This window comes from Calypte anna, chromosome Z, assembly GCF_003957555.1.
Source record: "Calypte anna isolate BGI_N300 chromosome Z, bCalAnn1_v1.p, whole genome shotgun sequence".
Taxonomy (NCBI): Eukaryota; Metazoa; Chordata; class Aves; order Apodiformes; family Trochilidae; genus Calypte; species Calypte anna.
Window position 1 is genome coordinate 47,844,069 of NC_044274.1, and position 12,081 is coordinate 47,856,149.

Below are 12,081 nucleotides of genomic sequence, written 5' to 3' on the forward strand. Positions count from 1 at the left end.
TTATAGAGAAAACTGGGTCTCTGTCACAAAAATCATGTCTGTTTAGGTGGTAAGACACCTTTATCACCTAAACTTTGGAACTCTGAAACATCCTTCAGAGCAGTGAGGATGAAATACCACATCTTGTTCCTCTGCCAGCTAATTCCATGCGGTTTTGTGCTCTGTGAGATGACGTTGTGAGTGATACTGATCCAGCAACAGCATAGAATAATTTCTAGAAGGGTTGTAATGCTCTCACTTGGGGGTGATGGGAAGATCTGGTCAATTTGTGAGATCAGTCCTGACAAAGGAACTTGGGGCTTAAGAGTGCTGTGGGGCAGCAGGCTGATCCTTGAATCAGACAGGTTAGGGACAAGTAACAGGAAGCTACACGAGCACAGAAACAGCATTGAGGTCTCACCTTCTCTTCTTTGTACTTGTTCCTGAAGGTGTCTCTGTTATGACTGTGGTCTCTCTTTGGCTAGCTTCACTACTACATTGGCAGTCTTGGTTTTCGTGTGACAAAGAGCAAAGCACTTCTCAGCAGGTTCTCCTGTCTGCCACTTTATACTCAGAAGCAGCTCTATGTAGTACTGCACAGTGCAAGTAAAAAAGTGTCACATCTACAACATCCACCATTTTGAGTTACCTTTTCAGGTGTGTGGGGTTTGTAGTATTTCCTTACTCCAAGCCTGAAGAACTCAGCCTAATACACTTGTGATGTTTTTTGCTTACAAACCCAGCAGCCTCTGGGTTGTAGATGAACATCCTAGTATTGAAACATTCCATCTGTCTTGGTACAGCAGGCCCATAGGATCATAGAATGGCTGGGGTTGGAAGAGATCTCAAAGATCATCAAGATCCAACCTCCTTGCATGGGCAGGAATGCCTCCCACTAGACCAGGCTGCACAAGGCTTCATCCATCCCTCTGTGTACTGATACTGCAAAAATAGTAAATACTGGTCATATCTAGCAATACTTTCTTCCCAGAAACTCTTTACTTCATTCAGTGAGGAACTAAGATTTTATAAGGTTATTATAAAACCAGTAGTAGAGCCCAAAAAGCAATGCTCATGAGAGACACAGACTTTCCTGAGGAGATATTTGGCCTCATTTGGATTTCTAGGGAGTACTATATAAACAGTGGTGCAAGTCACGTAAGTTTCACCAAGCTGAGGAACCAAGGCCAGGCCTCGTCCATTTGTTATTATCAAAATAATTTTTCTCTAATGTATTTTTGTGGCCCCAGTGGAGAAAGGAATACAAGGAAAATACATTCATCCTTATCTGGTGTAATTACGATGTATTGATTTGCATCATCTGGCCTTTTCTACCTAAATGCTCATTAATGTTTGATTATTAAAATCTATAAAATGTATTTTTAATTACTACTTCCAACTAAAATACATTACACCTAAGGATGAGGGATTAAGAGCATTGACCAGGTCAATACTGGGGTCAGTCTAATTTCAGCAGAGGTATGACAGAAAGAACATCAAATGCCATAAACCCTTTTTTCCTGGAGTGTCCTGGGCCTGTCTTGGCCAGAGCTAGGTTGACCATTACGCAGTTCTCATAAATCCATATCAATAGCACTGAGAAATACAGGGCGTATTATAAATTACCGTCTTTGCATACCTGCACAGTCACAGAGTTACTTGTGAAAGACACAACCCTAGTATGGCAAGCTTGGTTCTTTTCCAAAAGGTAGTAATAATTTCTGGCTGAGTAAATGTCATTATCTTAAAGGGAAGTTTTCAGATGAACTTTTTTAAGTGCTCAGGTTTTGTGTGAACATTTTCAAGTAATTTGTGTGATCGTTATCACTTAGTTTTCTCTCAGACTTTAAGCTTCCATACATTTCTGATCAAAAAGGTGTGTGTGTCTATCACTACTACCTTAAAAACATAATAGAAATACAATTTTGGTATTGAACTATACTGTTAAACTGTGAACAAGCAAGTGGTTTTTTCAGTTGTCTGAAAGTCTCTAAATGAGTGTATGTATTTTCAAGCACATTATTGTTTTGTCATGGTTCATTACATCCTGTTTCAGTACTGCTAGTTTGAAGATTACATTTCATTGTCAAGAATGTTAATTCAAATAAGCCTAATTTTTATTCCTTTAGCATTATATATGAAATTGCAAGTATCAAAAACCCTTTTGCTTTGAGAAAGCATCACAGATTCAGAGGTTACAGAGAGCTATTTCGTCCTGCTGATAAGCATTCAGAATTAGGATTGATGGAAGGTTAGCAGCTTTTTGCATTTGCAAAAGCTCAATTTTGAATTGCAGTCAATCTGCATGAAATAATTACATCAGTAGCAGAATCCATACAGCAGTTCCATAGTTCCATCTTTTCTGGCAATAATACATACAGAACTAATCTTGGAGATGCTAATGCATTCTTTTGATACAACCACAGTTAAATTAAGAGAGGGTGATTCTCTTACTACATCAAAAGACAAAAAAGCATGAAGAGAACAGAGACAGAAAAAAAAACCCAGCCAAAACCTAGTATCAGTATAATACATGCCTGCATGTCTATTTTTCCTGTGATTTCCCTACTTCTTTTCACAAAAGAGGTATTGAGTTGATCTGTTAGAAATTATATTGTTCAAATATTGGATAGTAATATCTGAGATTAATCTGTGATTCTGTATCATGCTAGTGTTATTACCACTCTTGACTACCACTTAGTATTAATGTTTGTGGCCAGACACCAGGCCAAGAGGGAGCCATTAGACTAATATCTGACAAATTTGCAGATATCAGTTAGCGTCTGAGTCATTGGGAGCTTTACTGTTGACAGGGGATGGTGGTGTTGTTCTATTGCAAAGATTTAATGTCCAACCTCACAGTTCCCACATACAGTACAAAATCCTTCCAAGAGTAAGTCCTATTTCCTATTAGAATTTGCTTTTCTTTTTATCACACATTGAAGTAATCTCAAAATGCATGGTAACTCATGAAGTTGTTTGTAAGCTTGACACCAGTGTTACTCAGATTTGTGCAAACAAACGGTTTATACTAACGTTGACAAATGTGATTGCTCAGATTGATGCTCTGGAGAACATTTTGCAGTCTGTTCTTGAAGCAAAACTTGGTCCAGAATCAGATGAAGAAGTCAAGGAATTAAAGCAGAAGTCACAGTACACAGAATCAGAAGAAACAGAGCAGTCTAAAGCACCTGAGTACTACAGCCGATTCAAGGTATCATTTATCTAAATATTCTAAGATGTACTAAATAATATATACTAGAAAATATATGTGCTCTGTTATTATGGGTATTAGACTGGCAACAGTTCAGTGCATCAGGAGTCCTACCTAGCATTTTTTAACCTAACGTCACCTTATATGTTCACTTCTTCAAACACGAAGCAGCAGCCTACAAAGATAAATGCTCAAGGCCACTTGTCTTTTGGCTGTCTGCTGGGATTTTATTGTCACTTTTCATACATCAACACAATAAATTCAATCCTCTTTGCAAAAGTGGTGTGTCATTAGAGATCCATTATCTGACCTTGTGTGGGCTCTTGCTCATTAAAATAAATTGTAACAGGCATGAGACACTGCTGAATTTATTTTTCATTTGTGTATGTTGTGATTAAATAGGAATGCTGCATCCTGTACTTTCTGGGGAATTAAGTAGGGCTATATTGCCTCCCTTTTATCTTTATGCCTTCATACTGATAATAACAATGTGAAACACAAACAGTTGTTCATTAGGGCACAGCTCCATAATGAGTGCTTTTTATTTGATCATCTCATAGCTATTTAATGGACTCATTTTACCATCTCTGATTTATGCTGTGGTAAACAATTAAATACCCCAGGTTAAAACTAATCTGGCTTATAGTTTCAAGAGCAATACTCTTTTGGTAGGCCATCAGTTTCCATTGTTGCTGTCATGACCTTGGGCAGTTGTTCCTAAGAAATCTCAGAAGTTAAAAGACTAGTATCATATGATTTCATCCTACACAGACTCACTTTTCCTTTCTTAAATTTTTATTCACCTAAATTATTTGCCACTAATCTATAGTGCTTAAACTTAGAACTTTTTAAAGTTCTTTTGTGATCAGTGAGTGTTCGGCCTGTGGTAATAAATGCCTGAATGTATTACAATGAACTAGGTAAACACAGCTGCACTTCCAAGGAGTAAGTACAACATTTTTGTGAGTGTCATTTTCTGTCTGCTATCTAGCTTTACAGAAAGTCATGCAGAGTGCTCAAAATAAGGTCTAAATCAAAGAATTACAGAGTAACAGAATTGTCACTGTTGGAAAAGACCTTTGAGATCATCTAGACTGACTATTACCTAGCTCTGCCAGTGCTTAAACCCTGTTCCCAAGCATCACATCTGTATGTCTTTTAAACACCTCCAGTGATGGTGATTCAACCACTCCCCTGGGCAATATGTTCCAGTGAAGAAGTTTCTTGTAATATTTTATCTAAACTCCCTGGTGCAACTTGACTCCATTTTCTCATGTCCTCTTGCTTTTTACTTAGAATAGAGCGACCCCCATGCCTGCTACAACCTCTTGTCAGGTCGAGGTAGTGAATGATATAAGGTCTGCCCTCAGTCTCCTTTCCTCTAGGCTAAGCAGCTCCAGATCTTCCAGCTGCTCCTTGTAAGACTTATGCTTTAGACCCTTCACCAGCTTTATTGCCTTCCTCTGGACTTGCTTCAGCACTTCAGTGTCCTTGTAGAGAGAAACCCAGAACACAGTACTTGAGGCATAGCCTCACCAGTGCTCAGTACAGAGGCACAATCCCTTCTCCTTCTGGCCACACTATTCCTGATACAAGCCAGGATGCTGGTGGCCTGCTTTCCATCTGGGCACACTGCTGGATCATATTTAGCCAGCTGTTGACTAGCACCTCCAAGTCCTTCTCTGCCTGGCAGCTTTCTGGCCACTCTTCTCCAAGCCTGTAGCAATGGATGGGGTTGTTGTGACCCAAGTGCAGGACCTGATGCTTGACTTCATTGAATCTCATGCAATTGACCATCATTCCAGCCTGCCCAGATCCCTCTGGGGGATCTGCCCTCAGGCAGATCAGCACACTCTCCCAACTTATCATCATCTGTAGTGTCAAACTGGGAACAAAATAGTGCCAACAGAATATTTTTCTTCTCACCTCAACCCTCCACAGTTTCCATAATTAACTCCAGTTTAGGCATTCCCTGATATGGCAGTGATTGCCTTGACTTGAGCAAACTATGGTCCCGATGCTGAACTCTAAAGCTCTCACCAGAAAAGCCTCAATGTAAGACTAGGCGTCCAACCATTATGTATATGTAAGTAAGCCACAGTTTCTGGTTGTCTGGATGAGAAAAGGAGCTCTCTGGCTGCTTCAGCTAAACCTGAAAGAGCCCTCAGATTCCAACTCAAATCCATTCAGCCAGTACCAGACAGTGTTCTGAGCTGAATCTCTGGACACTTTCCAGCATAATTCACAGGACAGAGAGGTTGACTGGAAGTCCATACAAGTCTGAAGAAAGGTGGCAACTCTGAAGCAGCCTGGTGGTGTTGGCATTCACCCTGGCTGTCCCAGCACAGATTAACTGCCTCTCATGCAATGTAACCCCAACACAGGATTTGCACTTCTGCTGCTGAAAACACTTGGCTTGTGCTTTGTCCAGACCTGCTTTAGCCTGCACTTCCCAGTCTTTATCCTTGAGCTCAAAACCAATTACTACTTAAGACTCCTGCTTGGGTGGTTCTCATACACTTGGATGTGAGGGAAAGAGCATGTGGATTAGCTCCAGACATGCAGTTCCTGTCTAGAGCTTTTTCTTTATGGCTTTTATGCACACACTTGGACACCATGATCAATACCAGCCTTCAAAACAACCATTTGTGGAAGTACCTGAAAAAACTGCAGCAGCCTAACAGAGATGATGTGAGAGGCAGCATGTCCTTCACTTCTAATAAAACAAACAGGACTTGGGGGCATTTGGCTCTTTACAGATAAAGCTTTTAGAGCTGTAGTTTTGACTCTTGGTCTGATACTGTCATTTCTGTTATAATTAACTGTTTTTAGATCCTGTATGCTGAGGCCTGATACTCAGTCCAGTGTTCCTCAGGCAGTTCCTTCCATCTGTGTCAGTGATCAGTGGACAAGCATTCATCACATAAATGCTGGGAACACCCTCCCTAAAAGCAGTGTTCCATCTCTTAACTGTCTGACTGCAGAGCCCTAGAGACTGCTTGTAAAAATAAATTACTTAGCAACTTAGGAATGTGCCCTTTTGTTACCTGCAGGTCACAGAACCTGCTGCTTTCCTAAAGTAATTTCGCTAATGTATCACAGCAGAGCAGGATTCCAGGAGTTCAGTGGTACCAGTAATGGTTCAGGAGAGAAGTCTTGCTAATTTCCAGTGTTGTTTTTCTCTCATTCAGTTTCATTCTGCTTAGGTTCAGCACATAAACCCCTTTTTTCAGTACATCCTTGGTAGTGGTTAGTAAGGAGAGTCTGAAGGACCGAGACCAGTTGTATTTCAACTGAGTATCTAACCTGTAAACATGAGTATAGTTGTCATATTCCTTTCTCAGACCCATCCTGTTTGGTTTCTTCATGTTCCTCACTGATGCATTTTATACTTACTGACATCTCAAACAAAATTGAGATAATACACGTGAACATTGAGTTTGGTTTTAGTCCAGTGGCTTCAAAGCCATTGGTTTTGTTTTCATTCTTTATTATAAAATAAAAAAACAGAGAAAAATTCTCTAGCCCCTCAGACCTGCATCCCTGGCATTTTAGTCTTTAATCTTCTCTATCCAGTTCAAACATCCAAAGATCTGACAAAACTCAACAAAGCCTGCAGTTGTATTGGCTAAGGCAGAGAAGTGGAGAGGTCTCAGAGGGGACATCATAGCTTTCTGTGTATAAGGCAGGCAAAGCCTCAAGACAGAAGCTGAGCAGCAGTGCCATCACAGATTATTGCCAGCATGAGCTGGGGTTAAGAGGAACACTGTGCTATAGCAGCATAGCATGTGAGCTTCCAGTGATAGCTGGAAGTGAAAGTCTGGATGTTTGCATGGCCCCAGAATTACCATTTTATTTGGAGGTGAGTGATCCCCACGTTGTTCCATCATCCTGCAATGCAAAACAGTAGGCTTTAGTCAGAGGACTGAAGAAAGGAGCATGTGCTTTCCTTTAGGATGTGTACTCACTAAGTATTTCTGCAAGTGCTGAACTCAGTAAAATGTTTTATTTAAAAGAACATTCAGCAAAATGCATTGCTACTCAATGAGTGAGCAAGGAATAAAGAATCTGTCAGTGCCATGTAATTTTTCCCCCCTAGTGGACTCCCCCTGGGGTGTGTACCTGCACTTTTGAGGCAATTAATGAGACTGTTAGTGAGCCATGAGGCTAAAGATTCCAGAAAGACAGAAATAGTATCACTGCGTGATTCATCATCTTAAGTAAATCAACATTTTTATGCAGCATGACATGTAGAGAGGTGAAGCTCAAGAAGCAAATGCTGCAGTTTCTCACTGAAGCTCTACTGTTGGATTCAGTGCACCAGAGCCCTGAAAAAAATATCCACTGCTTTAGTGCTGTTGTACATTCTGTGTGAGCCTAGTCGAGCCTCAGATCACAGCAACTGTTGGGAAGAAAAGTCATGGGAATTACTTTAGTGAGAGCATTTAAAATTATGTGCATCTGCTGCTAATGCAGGCTGTGGGGGGCAAATTGTTACATAGGTTTTCAGGTAAGATTGTGTTGACTGGTCAGCTCATCTTTATTAATACTATTTAACTGATCTTTGAACAGTAATCACAATTGTTAATGAAAGTGAAGCTTGACTGTTTTAATTTTGTTTCTTAAAAAGTAATATTCTAGAGCTTTGCATTTCAAGAAATGGTAACCAGCTAGCACAGTCAAAACACTTCGCTGGGATGAAAGAGTTATGTGTCCTGTATAGCTCAACTAACAGTTTCTAACAGCAATCTATTGGTTGGTATAAGGAAGCATTTTGTGACTGATGGTCTTTTGACTGATGTTCTCTTTCCTTCTCAATCCCCACCAAATCCCTTTTTATGACAGGAGCTGTGCTCTAAGCTGCATTCACTTGGCAAGGTTGAATCTGAAAGCCTGTTAACCCTGACCACCCAGCTTGTCAAGGAAAAGCTGCCAGGATGTGAAGTGGAAGATATTGCAAAACATGAGCAGAAGCTAAAGCAGTGGGAGGAAGAACAAGCAAATCTCATTGAGAGAGAGAGAGAGTCAAGAGAAAAGGCCAGGCAGGAAATGGAAGCTAGGAAGCTAGCGAAAGCATCGGCTTAGTACTGGAACTCGGAGACTGCCATCGTGGTGTGCATTCCCCTATCAGTGAACTGATGTGATCATCATTATTAGTATTTCACTTCAATTGTTCACTTCAAAGATGTGACTATATGTGACTGATGTATGCAAATTAAACTTTACCCATTTTGCCTGTTTACTGAAGTAGAGTTATATGTGGTTTAGAAATCTATTTTGAATAAGATACATTTTCTTTCTACCATCAGACAGGCAGAGGGTGGGATGGAGACAACACAAAGGCATGAGAAGCAGTTTGCCTGTGATGAAAGGTATAGAGGGTGGAAGGAACAAAAGAAGAAGGAAGGATCTCAAACAAATTGTTTCAGTTGGGCTTTCTCACAGGAAAGAGTGCCTTGGCTACTCTGAACTTCAGAGACTAAGAGGATTAACATATATTGAATTATTTATTTTTTTTCCCAACCCATTTGAAAAATTCAGGCTACATGGAGCTGAAAGCCTAACTTCAGACTGCTTTTTAAGAGTTGCAGTTTAGTTAGTTAGCACTTGTACATGCACTCAGATGTGCCTTCCTTGTAAGGATGTTAAAAAATTCTGACTTTACTAATTCTGCTCTGCTGTTTTTAGGGTCAGCAGAGAAATATGCATGGTCACTTCACCTTCACGCACTGAGAAGCTTTATACTGTGGTGCAGTTTTCTTTTATATTCTGGGTGCTGTTTCATGAGATTTTTGACCTAATTCCTTTCTTGTCTCAGCTGTGTACACAGTCCCGTGCTTCATTGTTCAGATTGGTAAAACAATGCAGCTGTTCACACAGAGCACAAGGAAACAGCAAGGAAGAAAGGGATCACAGTGCATTGGGGGGGGCTTCAGCATCCGTCCCTGCCTACATTCCCTGTCACCACTGAATCTCATCAGCTGCAGCCACTGACTTTATGCTGCTCCTGGCTCCTTGAAATAAAGGAGATTAGAGTTACAGCCCTTCTCTCTTGCAGTTTGTTAGACCAACAATAGTTTTCTCTCACTGTGCTGTACTGCAGGGTCTGATAAAGATTTCCAGTTTTACCATTCACCTATCTAGTCTGAGACTGATGAAACTCAACGTCACAAACTCACTGTTGATCAGTGAGAACACTCTGCAGATCTGTTAGGTGGACTTAAGTATAGGAAAACACCTTACATGCATACACCAAATAACTTTATTATTCCCAGCAAACACACTCCGAGCTGGGATGGCTCTTTCACACCCAAGGCCTCTTCACTCCCATACCACATTAAGAGAGTTCTGTCTCCAGGTAAGTGGATAAATTTGTGGCTTGGCCTAACAAACCAGCAGTGGAATTTCCTGAGCAGCTTGTCTCAAGTCTACTGAGGTCTTTTTCCACTCTCTGATTACAAGGAGATGTTAGGGAGCCTTAAGTGAGATTCAGAGGCTAAACACACACCTAAGAACAATTTCCTTAAAACTGGTGGCTTTAAAGAGGTCATCTCTCCGAGTCCAGCCACAGGAGAACAGTGTCCCTTCCCAAGCACATGTTTCAGTTCTGTATTTTGGAGCATGGGTTGTACTTCCCAAGGTTCATAGTCACTCCTGAATCCTGATTGTTTTCTCAGCTTCTTTATACAGAAACCACCTCTGCAGCACCACAGTTATAAAACTTCCCTTGCTGTCACATGTCCTCCAGCCACTGTGACTGCTGATTCTGTTGTTTGTGAGACATTGGCTAGGCAACAACAGGCACTTCCACATTTTTCCTTGTTTCTTTTTAGTATCTATTTCTTGGCAGCACAAGGAGCCTGTTTCTGGCCCCCACTCCCTCACCCTGACTGGTAGACATGGCTGGCTGCTAATGCTCATTGAACTCCTCCAGCAAGCTGCCAGCTGCCATGTCCCCCTGTAGCTCTCTCACTACTTCAGAACACACTTCACTTTCACCACAACTAACCCCCCCGTTACCAAGACTTACTGAGACTTAATGGTTACAGAAATAGGAGAAAAAAAATCCTTCTCTAAGCTGAGTGGCCCAATAATGCATCTTACAGGTTGCCTCTTTCTGTTACTCCAGCCACTGTGGGTTTGAATGCTTTGAGCCCGGTCCAAAGCTTAAATTTAAGCAGTGCAGATTAAATGTTTCTCTGCCTTTGCTTGGATCTTCTCCCAAACCCCCCTCTACCATCGGGAGATGGGGGTGGGGGCTGGGTGTGTTTCCCTGCCAAATGCTTTGTAGGCAGCAAAGCAGATTGCTGGGGTGAGAGAGACACCAAACGCAAGACCTGCTGCAAAGGGTCCAGAGCGTTTGGACATAAGGATCTAAAAGTTATGCCAGGCCAATTCTTACGTGTCCCCTTGATACCCTGAATGAGAAACAACTTCTGACACTTTCACCAGCTGGGCCAGCTTAACACCAGGGCCCCTCTTCCCTCATCGTGTTTCATCCATGTGTTTCTCCATGGTCCACTAGCCTGCATCTTCTGACCACCTGAGGTCTCACCACTGCCTCCCTCAATAGCAACCAGCTGCGGCACCAGTGTTTTCTCACCCAGCAAATCCTCACATTTCCCACCATCCTACCTGCACCCTCTTGAATTCTCCAACGATCCCCATGGAGACTTATCCCTTGACCCCATTTTTCATCCCCTTCAAGTTCCTTCTGTGTATCATGTACTTTTATTTCTTCCAAGGAGGCTGGCTGTGTCTCTGTGCTGCACCTCCATCTCAGACTGCAGTCAGCCCCCAGCTCTGCACACAGCAAGCAGCCCAGGTACCAAGCACTTAGCATCCTGAGGTTTGAGGCCCCTTGGCACGTCAGAGTCTCAGGTGGTTGGAAACATAAATTAGCAGCTGAAACTTGAGGGAGTGCAGTGTTCTGTGCTGTCCTATCTGCTCTCAGCAATGTCAACAATGAAATAGGCAAATTGTGAGGTGAGGTAATACACAAACCAATGCTGTTCAGGCGTGCACTCAGCTTCCTAAGGGAGTCACAGAGGGTGCCTGTGCACAATAAACAAAATATAAAAGAATATCAGCTAACTTAGGTTGTCTTCCCTGTTTCTCTTACTCTCACTCCAACAAACTTTAGACTTGACTGATCACCCCCATGCATAAATCATGTTGCACACATGAACAAGCCTGTTCATCAGCTGCTTGCTGAATTACTTTTAAAAGGAAGTTTGAAGAATACTCATAGCAACACCGAGGTGTGAAGTAGGACCCCAGCTGGTCAAAAGGCTTTCTGTCCAGATATCCATGGCTTTGCGTGCCTTCCTGTGATAGCCACCACACACTGTGATGCAGCCAACTGCATGTAGAAGCAGGACAGAGAAGTCATACAGCAGTTTTTGATCATCTGCTGCTTAAATCTGAGTTGTGGTGCTAAGGGAAGAACATGGATGTGGGTATATACGCATATAAAAACCAAAACAAAGCAAAATAAAAACTTGGGTACTCTACAAACATAAAAAAGAGCTTCTGAGTTCATCCAGTCCTGTACCCTGGTACTCATTTGATGTAAGATCACAACTTAATGAGCACTTCCTTACTAGGAGCCTCTCAAGCTTTCTGAAATGTTGCTGCTTCTTGCAGAACTGTTTCAGAAAGCTTCCTAGACCTTTTTATCTGTGGATGGCACTGGAAAAATATTTCCAGGAGAGGACAGACAAAAATGTTTACTTGGTAGTAACACTATCTCCCGTTTTTTGATCACCTCTCCTTAAATGTTCAATCACACGATTTTTTTGGTGCTACAGCTGTGATTTGGATTAAAGCAGGTTCTGCCTTGTTAAGTATTTCTAAATCACAGGACTACATCCTTCTTATTTTCTCAT

At 41.6% G+C, this 12,081-nt stretch overlaps 1 protein-coding gene across 2 annotated transcripts in view; it reads left to right on the top strand.

Moving 5' to 3' along the window:
- MRPS27 (mitochondrial ribosomal protein S27) overlaps nt 1-8,445 on the top strand; it is a 45,664-nt gene extending 37,219 nt beyond the window's left edge. For both annotated transcript variants that reach the window (XM_030467672.1, XM_030467673.1), the window contains 2 exons: nt 3,038-3,193; nt 8,039-8,445. In XM_030467672.1, the coding sequence (XP_030323532.1) occupies nt 3,038-3,193; nt 8,039-8,278 (396 nt within the window). In that variant the 3' untranslated portion in view covers nt 8,279-8,445. The remainder of the gene's footprint in view (nt 1-3,037; nt 3,194-8,038) is intronic.
- Nucleotides 8,446-12,081: the final 3,636 nt, after the last annotated feature.